The 17,471-nt window shown below is 38.1% G+C and overlaps 1 protein-coding gene across 7 annotated transcripts in view; it reads left to right on the top strand.

Moving 5' to 3' along the window:
• Positions 1–17,208, top strand: part of STAG2 (STAG2 cohesin complex component) — a 61,909-nt gene extending 44,701 nt beyond the window's left edge. For all 7 annotated transcript variants that reach the window (XM_083721116.1, XM_083721117.1, XM_083721120.1 and 4 more), the window contains 18 exons: positions 368–460; positions 936–1,025; positions 1,357–1,560; positions 1,818–1,888; positions 3,744–3,831; positions 3,935–4,015; positions 4,484–4,576; positions 5,726–5,900; positions 6,551–6,690; positions 7,053–7,154; positions 8,000–8,148; positions 9,018–9,146; positions 9,970–10,175; positions 11,791–11,980; positions 12,074–12,187; positions 13,231–13,357; positions 13,676–13,753; positions 16,417–17,208. In XM_083721116.1, coding sequence (XP_083577242.1) covers positions 368–460; positions 936–1,025; positions 1,357–1,560; positions 1,818–1,888; positions 3,744–3,831; positions 3,935–4,015; positions 4,484–4,576; positions 5,726–5,900; positions 6,551–6,690; positions 7,053–7,154; positions 8,000–8,148; positions 9,018–9,146; positions 9,970–10,175; positions 11,791–11,980; positions 12,074–12,187; positions 13,231–13,357; positions 13,676–13,753; positions 16,417–16,440 — 2,154 coding nt within the window. In that variant the 3' untranslated portion in view covers positions 16,441–17,208. The remainder of the gene's footprint in view (positions 1–367; positions 461–935; positions 1,026–1,356; positions 1,561–1,817; positions 1,889–3,743; positions 3,832–3,934; positions 4,016–4,483; positions 4,577–5,725; positions 5,901–6,550; positions 6,691–7,052; positions 7,155–7,999; positions 8,149–9,017; positions 9,147–9,969; positions 10,176–11,790; positions 11,981–12,073; positions 12,188–13,230; positions 13,358–13,675; positions 13,754–16,416) is intronic.
• Positions 17,209–17,471: the final 263 nt, after the last annotated feature.

Genomic DNA, 17,471 nt, shown 5'->3' with positions numbered 1-17,471 from the left:
ATGGATGGGTGGGGATTCTGGCGCAGCTGCTGCACATCTGAGCCACGCCTGTTCTTTATTTTATATATTAACTTCAGAAAGTAGTACAGCATAGCATGTCTTTGAATAACAATTGCTGGAGAACAGCAGTGGGATAGAGCTATTGTTCTTGTGTCCTGCTTTTGGGTTTCCCAGGGGCATGTGGTTTGCCACTGTTGAAAACAGGATGCTGGACTATATTGGCCTTTGGTCTGGCGCAGCAGGCTCTTGGGTCTACTATGAGTTACATTTTTATAACTTAGTAAGTTACTGGTTGCACTAAACAACTGTTGAAACTGTTTATATGATCACTTATTTAGTTATAACTATCCTCGCACTTTCAATGTAGGTACTTACGGCAAAGGAGAAAAAAGCACAGTTGGATGACAGGACAAGGATCACAGAACTTTTTGCTGTGGCACTCCCTCAGCTGTTAGCAAAAGTGAGTGATTTATTTCTCTCTCTTTTTAAGACCACAATTACATAGGAAGCTGCCTATGGAGTCTCAGACTATTGGTCAATCAATCTCAGTATTGTTTACACTGACTGGGCGGCTCTCCAGGATTTCAGACAGGAGTAACTTTCTCAGCCCTAACTAGAGAAGCCAGGGATTGAACCTGGGACCTTTTGCATGGAAATAATGTGCTTTGCCCTTTTTGTGCAATTTTCCACTGGTCCCAGTACTTGAAGAGGCATACAGAAAGATTGCATTTGGAGAAGTTACTTGGTTAATGAAGTTAACAGTGTTGATTAATAATCAATATTTTTGATTTCTTGGTGAAACTCATGTCTGGAATTGTAGAATGCATAATTTGATAGAAAGCTGGTATTAAAATTTAACAAATACATGATTATGTGGGGCACTTTTGTTTTCTTTTAAAATATTTGAGCTTTGTTTTCTTTATCAATTTCTACAGTATTCTGTAGATGCAGAGAAAGTCACCAACTTGTTACAGTTGCCACAATATTTTGATTTGGAAATCTACACAACAGGGAGATTAGAAAAGGTAAGTAAATTTGCAAGTATAGAAGAATAAAGGGAATAAAAACTGAACAAATCCTCCTGTTAAACAGATAATTGTATATTGGGGGTTAGCAGCATTCCATAGTGGGGGCTATTGCAGGCTTGGCTATGGAGCAGATAGCTTCAAGAGAATGCAACTCTTGTAACAGGTGAAGCCAATACCTACCTCTTTTGAAATAAGTAGTTTTAAAGAAATTCCTTTTGGGTTTGCTTGTTTGTTTACTTTTGTTTGTTTGTTTGTTCTACTTGATCAAATAACCAGAAAAAAATATGTTTGCTGTGCTTACTTGATAATTTTGATTTGTCTTTTGTAGCATTTGGATGCCTTATTGCGACAGATCCGGGATATTGTTGAAAAGCACACCGACACAGATGTTTTGGAAGCTTGCTCTAAAACGTACCATGCACTCTGTAATGAAGAGTTCACAATATTTAACAGAGTGGACATTGCAAGAAGTCAGCTAATGGATGAACTGGCTGACAAATTCAATAGACTTCTTGAAGATTTTCTGCAAGAGGCATGTATCTTGTTTTAGTTGTGTGTTTGTTTTTTTATTTCTTGCTTTAGCATTCAAGCTAGCATTCTCACTGGTCATCGCTCCTTGTAAGAACAAAAAACCTCAACAATTGCAAGTACTTCATATATGGCCTGAAATAGAAAGCATTGATAGTTGTTGATTTTGTGAGTGCTTTTCATTTGAGCTACTCATAAAATATTACTTTACCATTTATTGAAGATACTTACTTTTACTGCAACCGTATAATTTTTTAACAGGGTGAAGAGCCTGATGAAGATGACGCTTATCAGGTCCTATCAACATTAAAGCGAATCACTGCTTTTCATAAGTAAGTACAGGAACAGCCTGTCCGCTTCTTGCAACTCTCAACTCTTTGTTTTAATAAGAAATTTAAATTCTAATCACTGAGAAGTTTTAAAAGTGCTAAAATTAAACTATTTATTTCAAAAAATAATTTTTAAAATAATTGACAGTAGTGCTGTGATCATTTTAGCAGTCATGTATTATGCAGGCATTTGACTACTTTCTGCTCAATATGCCCAACTTCTGTTCCTGCTGGTCTTTTCCCCTATTAACATTACCACATTTCATGTTTGTGTAAAGAGGCATTCACTCTTTTAATACTAGAGAGAGAGTACCACCAGTTAGTCTTCATGTTAGCTCTTTCTTTAGAACCACTTACTTAGGGAAAGCTGTGCATGAATCTGTCCTGTCTTGTTTGAAGGTGGACATTAAAAACCTGTATATGTGTCCACTACCTACGTGTCTTCTATGTACACTCCCAATATTAAGCTGAGGGAAGGTTCAGCATCTTTTTTGCTAGAGTTACAGTGCGCTTTTAAAAAAAAATATCAATGAGTTTACCCTTATTCTTATACCCACAGGAAATTCATATGTAAGAGAATAAAGAAATATTGTCTTACTACATGAAATGAAAGAGACCAAATATATGGATGCTGCTTCAGACAGCAAAATTTTAAAATAATTAGGCAACAAATCTTACAACACTTAACATATTTTTATCTAAAGAGTAAAAGAATCCTTAACTATTCCAAAAAGTTTCATTACTTGCTTGAAGTCAATTGTTTCCCGAGTCTTCAGGTTATCTTACTGTTGACTATGTGGGACACATTCCTTTACAGGAGATGTTGATTAAATTTTGCTGGTAACCAGATTATTTCTGCAGTACGTTACGTAAATAGTCTTAGGAGGTTAGGATGGTTGCTCAGTGCTTTCCAGGACAAATTTGAGATAAGAACTAGACCAAGATCTGGAAAGTTCATTTAGGAATATATTTTATATTGAATGATACCAACTGTGCTGATGCCACAATCTATTCTACAGTAAAAAGCTATTTACAGATTGGCACCCCTGTTTCCAGGGACGCGGGTGGCGCTGTGGGTAAAAGCCTCAGCGCCTAGAGCTTGCCGATCGAAAGGTTGGCGGTTCGAATCCCTGCGGCGGGGTGCGCTCCCGCTGCTCGGTCCCAGCGCCTGCCAACCTAGCAGTTCGAAAGCACCTCCGGGTGCAAGTAGATAAATAGGGACCGCTTACTAGCGGGAAGGTAAACGGCGTTTCCGTGTGCGGCTCTGGCTCACCAGAGCAGCGATGTCACGCTGGCCACGTGACCCGGAAGTGTCTCCGGACAGCGCTGGCCCCTGGCCTCTTGAGTGAGATGGGCGCACCAACCCCAGAGTCTGGCAAGACTGGCCCGTACGGGCAGGGGTACCTTTACCTTTACCTTTACCCCTGTTTCCTTCCTCTTCCAATACAGGGGAAGGGGCAAGGAGGGAAAATCAGGCACATTGCATCCTCCATGACTTGGTGCTGTGCAAAGCACACTGGAACTCTGTAGCAGGAGTGGGGATATTTATTCATATCAAGGGTTGTATTCCATTATGGGGAACCTTCTGGGGGCCACATGACTGTTGTGGGCAGAGTCAGAGGCAAAAGTTGGGGCTGCAGTAGGTGTGGCCTAGAGAGGTATGAGGACCACCTAAGGTTTCCTCTTCTGTGGTGATAACATGTCTAGATCTGTTATAAGGAGAGTAATTCAACTAAGGCCTAAGGATAGTTGCACTGTGCTGCTTGCACTGTATTGCAAGGAATACAGTAATCAGTGCATTGCAAAGTGGGAGAGAAGGTGTGATGAAATTGAACTGTTCATTTTCTTTCTATTTCAGTGCTCATGATCTGTCAAGATGGGATTTATTTGGTTGTAACTACAAGTTATTAAAAACAGGCATTGAGAATGGAGATATGCCTGAACAGGTTTGTATATTTAAAAAAGCAGTAACAGGAAAAATACATCTAAGAAAACAAAAATCACAGTCCTTTTTTTTAATAACCATTTTATCTTGTGTTTTAAACACAGATTGTTATTCATGCTCTGCAGTGTACTCACTATGTAATCCTTTGGCAGCTAGCAAAAATTACTGACAGCAGTTCTACAAAGGTAAGCCTTGTTATGATGATAACATTCTATAGTTTCATAGAATGAAATGTGTAATAGCAGTGTGTCACCAGGTCAAGCTACTTGAAGTGCCTGTCAGTATGATGGGGGGCGGGGAGAGAAGGACAGCTGGTAACCCTTCTGACCTCTGAAGGGCAGGGTGGATTTATTGAGCTGAGGGAGGGAGGTCTCTCATTTAAATGACATAAATGGGACATCTCTTTTCAGCCACTTATTTCTATGTGTAATGAGGAGAACAGAGGAATGCAATGTGTGATCCAGAAACCTGCTTGAAACTTGCACAGGGTATAATTCCAAGGGTCAAATAAGCTGCAATTATACTACATGTTTTTTGTTTCTTTTCTTAGATCATTTCTATTTTATGACAAGTTCTTAGTTAACATACATTTTTTGTTTAACAAGCAAGTATAATTTAAAGAATTGCATATTATTTAACATTCTGTTTCAAAGGAGGATCTTCTACGCTTAAAGAAACAGATGAGGGTATTTTGTCAAATCTGCCAGCACTACCTTACCAACGTAAATACTGCTGTTAAAGAACAGGTTAGTCACTGTTTTACTACTTGGCCCCTTTGTATGTAAGTGATTGAAGAAACATATACACACACACACCGTAATTTTAAGCAAATCTTTATTTTCCTCAATTGTGTAATAGTGCAAATTGTTAGGATGCTAACTTTTAGAATATTGGAAAGGCAGTATCTTTAGATTGTTTCAGCATATGGCATATGAAAACACACTTTTGTTTGATATTTTAGTTGAATAATTTCTAGCCCTGGGGTTGCCATTGCAGTGCTCAATGGCAACTTGGTACCCCAGAACACCTACATTAGTTCCACCACCCTGCCCAACAATCAATTAAGAAAATTGATTTTTTTTATTTTAAAAAAGGGCTTTCAGCTATTTTCAACCCAGAATGCTTCTAGGTACACATGGGCCTGGATGGTAGATGGACTGGAAATTACTCAGGTACTGCCTTTAGAAAGGTGAAATATACATGTGCTAAAATACATAGCTCTCTCACTAGATTTAGTAGAGCTCCTCAGAATAAAAGGTAAGCTGGGGGAGGGGACAGTTTCATTAGGTTTTTGTTTTATTTTATTGGATGTCATTCTTTTGGTGTTTGAAAGGTTAATATTTAGATAAATGGGAAACTTAGTTGGATCCTTACTTTACAAGTTTAGCATATCATATCTCTGGTTGATGATGACTATAACTGTTTATTGGATTCCTTGCCACAATAATACAATCATACTAAAATCTGTTAATGCTTAAAATCGGAAGAATAAGGTGGGTCCTAAAACGTCTCAGGTGTCAAAGGTCAGGGTCTTCATAATATGACAGACACAATGTAATGATGGTGTGGGAATTCCACATCTAACAGCCTGCAACAGAAATATATATATATATAATCGAGAGCCAGTGTGGTGTAGTGGTTAAGAGCGGTAGTCTCGTAATCTGGGGAACCGGGTTCGCGTCTCCGCTCCTCCACATGCAGCTGCTGGGTGAGCTTGGGCCAGTCACACTTCTTTGAAGTCTCTCAGCCCCACTCACCTCACAGAGTGTTTGTTTTGGGGGAGGAAGGGAAAGGAGAATGTTAGCCGCTTTGAGACTCCTTAAAGGGAGTGAAAGGCGGGATATCAAATCCAAACTCCTTCTTCTAATTATGGTTCTTATCATTATTTTTTGCAGGCCTTTACAATTTTGTGTGATGTATTAATGATCTTCAGTCATCAGATTATGTCAGGAGGTCGTGACATCTTAGAGCCGCTAGTTTATACTCCTGACTCTTCATTGCAAGCTGAAATGTTGAGTTTTATTCTCGATCATGTCTTCATTGACCAGGATGATGATAACAACAGTGCAGGTATAAGGCTGTGAAATCATCTTCTAATCATATTGACAGAATCTGAATATGACCCAAAAGACTTGGGTTCTCCCTTAATCTACTAAATCACTGGCTTCCTCAGAATAGCTTGCCTGTTTTCTTATCTTATCACATGAGTTCTCAGCTGCAGTCTGAAGTGGTACAGTGAAGACACATGTTTGTCACTTGAGTGGGAATTAGGCCCTAGCTTTCACCATATTTTCATCATTGCAGTCTAAATTGTAGTAACTCATGTTAGCTTAGAATATGTCATTTACAAGAGTTAGAACTTTGTGGCCTTGCATTGTGTCCTGCTTTCAGTTACCTTTAAAAGATCGCTCTATGATTCCATGAAATACCAGCCTAAGTGTAAATTCTTGTAAAAAAGTTGGAAAGGGATCATACAAGAAATGAATAAAGAGAACTTAAATCAACTACGAAAACTATTCTGTGCTACAGTGTACTTAAAGTTTTATTTTCTTTTTAAATATTGCCTTGTTAATACAGTGTAGCTAGCAAAGCATTTGGTAGTCACTTTTCCCCCCCTGCTGTCATAGGTTATTTTCAACAACATTTTCAACAGCTGTTAATAAAGGTCCAGTTGATGAGAATTGATTTTTTAATGCTGTGCACCTTATTTCATTTCTTAGATGGACAGCAGGATGATGAAGCCAGTAAGATTGAAGCTTTGCACAAAAGAAGAAATTTGCTTGCAGCTTTTTGTAAACTTATTGTATATACAGTGGTGGAAATGAATACTGCTGCAGATATTTTTAAGCAATATATGAAGGTAATTCAGCATTTCTGATCTTCTGAAAATGGTGGGGTGGGGCTTTCATGTTAACTGGTTGCTGTCAGCTAGCATGTTTTCATTTTTCAAGTATTTTATATTTCCTTTTTATGTGTGGCTGTTAGACCATAAACAGTTCATATACTTGATTCATATTAGAATACATTTGTTTTCCTTATGTCTTGTATTGATAGAATGCATGTCTTGCCTGGGCCCTGGGAATGTCTTGTTAAATTGTAGTTAAATGAAATATTTTAAAGTCCTTTTTTAGTATCTCTTCAATTGACTTCTTGACACTGTTAAGAAGTGACTTTTTGCTGTCAGCAAGTCAAGCTGTTTTGTGTGTTTTCTCTCCCTTGTAGTATTACAATGATTATGGAGATATAATCAAAGAAACAATGAGTAAAACAAGGCAAATAGATAAAATCCAGTGTGCAAAGACTCTGATTCTCAGTTTACAACAGGTAAGTACTTCCTCAATTAAAGTACCTGATCCCAATGGTTGCTAAAAATGGACCTTATTAAAATAAATTAGTGCTACTCAAGTTATGGGAGTAATTCTATTTATATCTGAGTCCATTGTTATGCCCATGAAGCTCTGCGATACTTAATGCTAACTTTAATAAGCATTGACAATTAGGAAATTTCTGGGAACAAATCACATTTCATATGTTTGTGATTTCTCTCAAAGAGAAATTCAATCACTTAAATGTATGCGAGTGTGCATGGGCCATCCATGTGTTGGACTACCCTCACCTGAAGGAACAGGGTTTCCCATGTGTTTCCCTCAGTCTGTAAATTAATGGGTTGAATAATATTTGTCAGCTTGCATCACCCTGCAGGCCATCAGACGATAATTCTGAAATACTTTAATAAATCCTTATTAATATTAATGCCCAAGTTCATAATGTCCAAATTCATTAAGCACATATCTTCTATGCTCTTCTTCACCTTGCATATATTTTAGAACTAGTACTAACACCAAATTGCAAAAGGTTTACTGAAAATAAGTTGACATATGGGTATGCACATTGTAAGCTTCAATCAAGTTTTGGGGGATGGAATTCAGCAGACAGAATGCTCTGTACACTTCATTGTATTGTTATAAGTAATACTCCCGTCTTTATAAACTTATATCTTGCTGAAGTGTAAGCAAAGTTATTATTTTATGTTGAAAGACTAGCTCTTAAGATGGTTTTGGTTAAAGTTGGTAGAAGACGCTCATTTTGTAAGATTTGGGGAAATAGTCAGATTATGCATTAAATTATACAAAAGTTTATTAAGACTGAAAAATGCTTTCTTTATGCAGCTTTTCAATGAGATGATTCAAGAAAATGGGTATAACTTTGACAGATCATCACCAACTTTCAGTGGCATTAAGGAGTTAGCTCGACGTTTTGCTTTAACATTTGGACTCGATCAACTGAAAACAAGAGAAGCCATTGCTATGCTACACAAGTAATTGCTCCCATTTTTTGTTTTTTGTTTTGTTTTGGAAAACACAAATGCATTCTGGAGTTTTGAATTACTATTTAACTTTTTGTGAATTTTAATGTGTGATCAGTCTCACCATTTCTAGCAGGTAGAAGGTCTAAAATAAATAGTATATTCAATTCTAGCCAATTCAGTCTTTGTGGTAGGGGTAGAACCTGTGGTGCAGAGGCCAAATATAACTCTCCAGGCATATGTGAACCTCAGTTTGAAAGATTCACCACCTATGTAACTTCCTGTAATTTCAGCAATACTATCACACAAACCCCTCGGAGGTCTGTACATTTTACTCCATCTGCTGCACAATAGCTTGCTTTCTTCTAGCCTAGCTGGGCATATCAGAAAGTAGACCATGATATTCCTGAAGCTTTTTTATGATGATAAGGCTGTAGTTTAGTGGCAGAGAACCTGTTTTGCATGAAGAAGCTCTGAGGTTCAAGACCTAGCTTCACCTTTGTTTTTCAAAGTTGGGCATCAGGCAGTGGGTAGAGTTTCATAAAGCACTTTCATATGTGCACAAAACACCAGAAAGAAAAGTGTCATACTTTGAATTTCCTGTGTTCCATGAGAATACAAAAACAAATAGGAAAAATCCTTTTAGCTTCATTTAAAATGTTTAATTTTAATTGAGAACAATATTTCATTCACAGTTGTAAAATACATGATTTGCAATATTTGAAATGTAAAAAATACTGTTTACCCTTTTGAAATATTTTTCTAGCATCAATGGTTTTGGAGCCTTTTCATGTCAAAGGGAAATCTTACTGTATGTTTTTCATTTTTTTGCCCTTTGTGAAAACTTATAACTGCTCACTTCAATTCTTAATTGTTTTCAGGGACGGCATAGAGTTTGCTTTTAAAGAGCCTAACCCTCAAGGTGAGAGCCATCCACCATTAAATCTGGCATTTCTTGATATATTGAGTGAGTTCTCATCCAAACTTCTCAGGCAAGACAAAAAAACAGTGTAAGTACATTCTTTATATTTGGATTTTCTTACAAGCTACACAGATGTCTTTTAAGTATCATCATTTGTTCTTTTAAGAACATTTCTGTAATATATTTCTCTGAGAATAGCTGTGCCTTAATGTGGAACACTTTATCTTCAGTTTGCTTAATAATTAATTAAAATAGAATTGATTCAGAGTGTTGTGGGAGGACAAACTTTAGCACTGGGACATAGTGCCCAAGTCTTCTTGTTGCTGTTTGAGACACTAGAATGAGGACAAGATTTACATGTAGGTTGTCCATGATGTATGGAAGAAGAATAGCTTTTACCAAAAATTCCAGAGGAGAATTTGATAGTAGTTCCAGAGCCAACATTCCATTCCATTCCATTCTAGCTCTAGGGGTCTGTTTGCTATTACATTCCAGATTAGGGCCAACTCAACAGTCCTTTCTAACTTGATGCAGTCTGCTAGTGGGGTGCAGAATTATTATTACAATTAATATTACAATTATTATTATTAAATTTGTATACAACCCTTGATCCAAAGATCACAGTGTGGTTCATAACATACAAATACCAAATGAGAACACAAAATACATAATAACCCAAAAACAAAATGAGCAGATGTAAGAATGGCTAGAGTTTGTGCTGACAAAAGCAATACATGGACATGGCTGCTAGCTGTTTTGTTATTGTAGGGAGAATTGCTACTTAAATGCTGTTTCTGTCTTTAGACCTTTGAATTTAAAAGCTTTAGAGAACTGTGTCATTACTTTTGATATTTGTATGTTAAATATATATCCAGTGTGTGTTGGTAATAATTTATTGTTCCTTCTTAAAGGTACGTATATCTGGAGAAGTTCATGACTTTTCAGATGTCTCTCCGAAGAGAAGATGTGTGGCTTCCACTCATGTCTTACAGGAACTCTTTGCTAGCTGGGGGTGATGATGATACTATGTCAGTCATTAGTGGAATCAGTAATCGAGGGTCTACAGTAAGGAACAAAAAAACAAAACCAGCTACAGGGAAGCGGAAACTACCAGAAGGTTTGGATTTTTATTTTTTTCATTGCAGCATGTTTGGCTTTCAACTTGAGAAGTGCTAAAATGTAAACTGTAGTACAGTTCCTGATTTCATTTAATGGGAAGGCCTCTCTCACAAAACCTTAGCTATTTGTAGCCCACTGTTTCCAAAGATCTGACCCAGCTGTCATATATAAAATAAGAAAGCTTTCAGCTTAATTTGGCTTAGTGAAAATAACATATTTATTGTACTCCAAACCACTGACTTGTGTGATCCTGCCTCCCTTTGTGGTTTTCTGAAACCATAGTTGCTCTTCTGTGACTTCTGACAGACCTTGGGCAAACTTTTGTTAGGGCCAGAAAGGGATTTCTATGAGTTGAAGTGGTTTTGCAGATGCATGTTTTGCAGGCAAGTGGTAATTGGATTTTCTGCATTGAGTCTATGCCTGTTGATTATTTTTTCCTGCAGTACTGGAGGGGACCATCAGGTGAGTTGCTCCAGTAGTCAGGCAGAGTTAATGAGCCTACTAAGTGGGAATGAGATGTTGTTGTTATTTGTGTTAAGGTCTACTGCCAGGTCTGTGCAACTACACTAGCTCTTTTTCTTCCTTTGACTTTCCTTTCTTGGAGTTACTGACAAGGGGGACACTTAAAAAAGAAGAAAGGAACTCAAGAAAAAGACAAAGACTTAATCTTTTGGAGGTAACCAGTACAGGCAGCACTGCCTAGCAAGTACAGTGCTTCCAGCCCAGAAGTCTTGTTGGAGGGAGGCAGGGGCAAAGGAGGGAAGCGCTCAGAGCTACAGAAAGCAAAGGGTTGAGCAGCTAATGTGGTAGGCCTATTCCTGCCAATCAATCTGCCCCCTGGCATTTGTTCCTGATGACCTAAAGCCTCCTGAAATGAGGTTTCCCTGCATTCATCAGGGAAGTTGTGCCAATCCAGGATTGGACAGTGGTAGGTCAGGAGCTGGGAGTGGCTAGCACAGATTGTCTCACTCACCCATGATTAACCAGGCCTTTACTCTGAATTTGGCAGATTGTTTTGGTGAGCAGCCCTGTAGCAAACCAGCTGCAGGAAGGACCTAGACCCCATCTGCTTTCTCTACATCCTAAAGAGTGTGCTCTGGGTCCAATGGCTTCACACATGTCAATCACAGTGGAAGCAGCGGGGGCTGATCTGGGGAGTCCATAGCAAGCACCCAGTCACAGAAGAGTTTAAGCAGCTGTGCCTCAGGACAGTTAAGACTCAAATAATAATAATAATAATAATAATAATAATAATAATAATAATAATAATAGTAATAATAATAATATATTATTTGTACCCTGCCCATCTGGCTGGGTTTCCCCAGCCACTCTGGGCGGCTTCCAACAGAGATGAGAAATACACTAAAAGACTGGGCAAGAGACTCCAAGATATATAAGATATATTAATAAGCATCCTTGAGGGAAGTACCCTATCTGAGAAAGGTGCTCATTGAAGTGAAAGTAGTTTGCTTTGCTTTGTACAAAATGATAGTTTCTTGCCAGGGTATTTTATTAGTGCACTGTACTCTTAGAGACGTGACCTATATCACTGCAGTTTTGTTTAGTTGTTTTAGTTAAGGGTTTTGAATTCTAAAGCTGTTTTATCTCTTTAGCTGAGGAAAGCAGCAGTAGCGACAGCATGTGGATGAACAGGGAGCAGACAATGCACACACCTGTCATGATGCAGACGCCGCAGCTCACTTCCACCATCATGAGGGAGCCCAAAAGATTGCGGCCTGAAGAAAGCTACATGGGTGTCTATCCAATGCAGCCTGAACACCACCAACCTCCACTTGATTACAAGTATGTACACACTTCTCTCCTTTGTGCTTTGCTGCTACTACTGAAATATTTGGTCTGCCCTTCTTTTAAAATCTTGTTTATTCTTCTTTCAAGTACGCAGGTAACATGGATGTTAGCTCAAAGGCAGCAGGAAGAAGTAGCGAGACAGCAGCAGGAGAGAGCAGCCATGAACTACGTGAAGCTGAGAACCAACCTGCAGCATGCCATGTAAGCTCAAGCAACAGTTGCCTATATATAATGTTGCTTATTCTTCGCTAGTATGTTTTGTCCTTGGGTTTATTTATTTATCTCTTAATTGTAGTCCTTGTGCCTTGATACATCTGGCCAAGATTTAAAGTACTCTGAAACTAGCTTCCTTTGGGGGTTTAGTCTCAAGTTTCTCACATGAACTTTCCCAATGCCACACAGCAAAGTGCCTTTGAAATTGGTGGAGTTTCTAGTACAACAACAACAACAAAATATTATTATTATTAATGCCACCCATCTGACTGGGTTGCATAAAATCACAGTAAACATCAAATGTTCTTTTGGAACATCTGTTCTCAACCCATTCATTCTGCCCTGCGTATCTGATGATAAGGAAGGGGTGCAGTGTTTGCCACATTGGACACAAATTTATATCAACAGTACTAGCTAGCTTGCCAGGGGATGGGGTGGGGGATAAGGAGGAATTGCAATTGCACTAGTTCCAGAGCCATAGCAGGATATAGATGGGAAGACAAATGAGAATACAATGTGGACTGCACTTAAGGAATATTTGTCTTTGGCTGGAACCCTGGACAGTCATTTCACGTGGTGCAAGCCTTTGAATGCAGCCATCATCTTAAAAGAGTTGCTGAATCCCTTCTCATAGTTAGTTAAAAATGATGCATTATGTGCCTGCATATAAGGAGGGCAAAGCACTAGCACATCTGATGCTTTCTGAAGCCGCTTACTCTTTAGAAACTGCTAGTGTTGGGTCTTGATGCAAACTGTATCTTTGAGATTGTTCTTAATTTATGTTTCAAACATACATATTGGTGAAAGGCTAGGCATTGTTCACACATTTATTTATTACATTTTAAAGTTGTTTCATTCTCTGAGTGACTTTTTTTTTGAGATAAACTTTTGAGAGCTTCCAATAGTCAAGTTTTTATTGCCAGTGCTTACTTTCTGTAAGTAACTTGATGGCAAATGCCAATGGATTTTTTATATAAGTTATATGTATTACACGACTAAGTTAAAATTCTGTATTACTATTTAAATATCAGTCGACGTGGCACAAGTCTAATGGAGGATGACGAGGAGCCAATTGTGGAAGATGTGATGATGTCATCAGAAGGGCGCATTGAAGATCTCAATGAAGGCATGGATTTCGATACCATGGACATAGATTTAGTAAGAAAAATCAATTACTGCTATCTTAAAGCTTTTCCTCTGCTGTATCTGTCTTCATAAGATGGCTATAGCATTGCACTGATATTGCCACAGCAGGTTTTAGGCTGCAATTGTTGCTTTTGTGCGAACTAAATCTGGATGCACCATTTCTTTGCCTAGTATGTCAACTAAATTAAATGTTAACAGATCTCTGGATTTTATTCACTGGCTGACACATTTTAAATAAAACTCGTAGAAGTATGTGTATTAATTTTAGATGGTCTAAGCAGATTGCATAAATAAACATCCAAATATGATGATACTTGGTTTGCTTTTCAGCCACCATCAAAGAACAGGAGAGAGAGAACAGAGCTAAAGCCAGATTTCTTTGATCCTGCTTCAATCATGGATGAATCTGTAAGTGTGATATGACAAGCTGGGTAATGTATTTAATTGCAATATTTGATGATCTACAAATTAGTTTGTCAGGGCAAACATCACTTCCTCCTTGGCAGCTGTGGTAAGGACTTTCTACTTGGCTCAGAGCTTGGAAGGTGCTAGCACATAAATTCTGCGTTCATTCCAGAAGTACTCCCAGTTGAGCCTGAAGGTTGCCATGAAATGGGCTGCCCCTTCCTCCTGAGTTTGTATCTAGTAGGGGAATTGTTCCTGACCTCTAGTTACAGTACTAGTGCCCCTGAAGCTCATGGTGAGATGAGGCACAGAACCACAGATTTTGACTACTCTAGTGAAAATGTGGACCCATTAAAATAGAACAAAAGTTACAATAAAAAATAAGAGACTAAACACCACATAACCTTTCTCCTAGAGAGTATCTTCCCAATGTAAAAACAATTGTGTTACAGTCATACCTCGGGATAAATACACTTCAGGATAAGTATTTTTGGGTTACGCTCTGCGGCAACCCGGAAGTAATGGAGCGCGTTACTTTCGGGTTTCGCCGCTCGCTCATGTGCGGATGGTCAAAATGACATTATGCGCGGAAGCGGCAAAACACGCGCAGAACATAGAATATATTTTCTATTTGGGATGCGAATGGGGCTCTGGAACGGATCACATTTGCATCCCAAGGTACCACTGTAGTTATTGGGCTCTATATTTACTCTATTTGACTTGTATTTCATTCACTCATAAGTAGGTCAGGTTAAGTAAATAGGAGTTGGGAAGAGCCTTTGAAGGTGATCTGTAAACTGTTTAGTCACACAGATACCCCAGCTGCTGCTTCCTGATTGCTAAAAGGCTCTTGAATCCAATCATGGGAAAATTAATAATGAATGGCATATTTTTACAGTATTTAATCTAAACCACAATCCACTTAAAATTAGCATCCTGTTGCCCTTCCAGCTTCCTTTCTTTTCTTGCATTTATATCCTCCTTTTTCCCCTCACGGAACCCAGGTTGTCACACTTTTGTCAAGAGTAGTCCTTTTTTGTCATGGGTGTGAACACAAAATAGCTACCAATGTGTGTTGGGGGGTGTGGTGGGGTGGCTAGTCATAAACCTTTAAGAGCACCCTCTGACTCAATGTCTTTTCTACATGTGTGATTCTTGGTCCTGTCTCTGTTTTCATTTCATTATATTCTTCCCATCCCTAGTCTCTGATCTCTCCCCACCTTCCTTTCCTGCCTTTTTCTTTCCTTGGGTTGGTGGTGATTTTTTTGTAGGCAGCTGTAATCTTGGGTCCCCCAAATGCATTGCTTAAAATCAACACCATGCATTTGAGGGGTTTAAGATAGCAGCGACCTACTGCGTATGGCAAATGAACATCTCTCTTAAAAAACTTCAATTGCCTTCCATTCTGGGGAACATGGGGATAGGTAGGATTGAGGGAACAGCAGCAGGGGTGGATTGGTGTCACAGCGGATTGGTGCCAAAGTGGAAGGTGCACCAAGGAATGCTGGCCTAGAATAAATCAGTCAGTTCCTTTTGCTTGAATTGGAAAAGTAGCAGCATTTTATCAATTGCACCACAAGATGGCAGTAGATACTAAATTATTTGATCAAAAAGTCTTGTGGTAGCTGTAAATACAGCTTCTGAAGAAGTGTGCATGCACATGAAAGCTTATACCAAAACCAAACTTAGTTGGTCTCTAAGGTGCTACAGGACAATTTTCTTATATATTTTGACTGTGTCAGACCAACACAGCTACCTACCTGAATGTGAATACGTAGTTTTTAGAAATAGACAGACTTTGGCTTTTAATTTCAGAAGGAAACAATAACCTTTACTAGACTTCTTTTAACTTTTTCCTCCAATCCATAAGTTCTATTTCATTGTTTTTCTTGCATAGGCACCTGAAAGGGAAACAACTGGTAGATACGGAAATGTATATATAAGGAAATGCACATTGATTCAAATTTTACCCTTGGTTTCTCTACACATAAATATTTTTTAGTACAGTTCTAATAATTCTAATGTAACCACAGTTGGAAAAATGAAAAGTCTTCACTTCTAGTGACCTGCTTTCTGTATTCTACAGATTCATGTTAAATATTGTCTTGGTGTGCTAACACAACTGAAATTATTTGCATTACATTTCTTCTGCATGTAGCTTAAATATGAATAAGCTGCATTACCTTCTGGATTTGCAGTTCTTTATATATTCCCACTAACCCAATTTCATCATGAGGAAAAGAGAAAAAGTTGTAATGCTCTATTTTCTACTTAGTATTTACTGGGATGTGGGACTCCCTGCTTCAGGCTAAACTCCCTCAGGGGAAGGGGGTTGGGGGCAGCATGCCCAAAGTAGGGACCAGCACCCAAAGTGTCCCAAGGCCAAAATGTACACACAAACTCAACCCCATTCTCTCTTTCCACACTGATTGGCTTGCACTGAGAAAGAGTTCCCCAGATAGGGCAAGCAGCGATTTAGCATCTACACTTAGGGCTCCCCTTTCTCAGTGGATGTTGTATGATAAGAGGCCTGGCAGACAGCTTCACGCTGCTGGTGTATACACTAAAAGTGTTTTCTGTTTATAGATATTAACTGCTGTAGACACTGGTGAAAAAAAAAATTACAACCTGATCTCAACTTCATACATTTTCCTCCTCTCTTCTAGGTTCTTGGGGTATCAATGTTTTAATTCCAGTACAACCGATAACACCATGCTGAAGTTGTTTTCTAATGTGGAAGAGATTTTTAAAATAAAAAAAACATGTGGTAGATACAGCGATATTCTAAATAAGATTTTTTCTCTAAGGAGAATGATGTGCTTACAAGATCCAGTACATTTAAGAGGCAGTTTTGTTTGCCTGAAACATAAAGGACAAGTAAACAACTTGAGGATAAGCTACAGTTTCTGTTGGCAAACCAGTATTTTATTTATGTGATATTAGTTTATTTCCAAATCATAGTAAATAATCACGTTTTTGAAATTCGTAGCTGTTGGATAGGGGCTTGGTGCATTTTCAAGCCCTCCTCTTTATGATTTTTCTGATAGAATTCAAATAATCATGACTTATTCTAGATTACTGTTGAAATTATGAGCTGAAATGATGGGATGGTTCAGAGAATCATTGAATTGTTGGAAGGGACTTGAAGCTTTTTCAGCGAAATGCTATAAATTTTGGTCAACTGAAGCATTGGTTAACTTACAATAATCATAGAGAGAAATAAACTTACAAGCTGATTGTTTTACTCAAAGGCTATTTTAGGACTTAAAATGCCCAAGCCTCCCAAAACTTGCTTATTGCATATTCATGAAATATTCAGAAACCATAAACTGCCAGAAAGCACTGAGATCAGTCCTGCTTACCCATTTATGACCCTGAGAGTTTGCTTGTCCTTTAAGAAAAATGTAATGTTGTGAAATTCCTTCCAGTAGTGCCACTGTATTTTGTCTCCAAATAAAGAAGCTTATTGTAGTATGTTTGCAGAAAAAAAAAATCTAAACAAAAAATATACAGCTTATTAGAGTGTGGGAATAGGGGTCTAAATTCTAAATAAAATAAATATATATATATAAATATACATACATATATATATATATATATATAAATTGGTGCTGATTTTATAATTGCGCAGTTTGTTTAGTTTTTTCTTACTTTTAAATTCCAACTTAAAAATTATGAGGTTTCAGAAATATATTGAAAGTTTAACAATGTTTAAAAATAG

This window comes from Podarcis gaigeae (genome assembly GCF_964106915.1).
Source record: "Podarcis gaigeae genome assembly, chromosome: Z".
Taxonomy (NCBI): Eukaryota; Metazoa; Chordata; class Lepidosauria; order Squamata; family Lacertidae; genus Podarcis; species Podarcis gaigeae.
The sequence above is the reverse complement of the archived record's forward strand: the minus strand, read 5'-3'. Positions and strand labels throughout refer to the sequence as shown.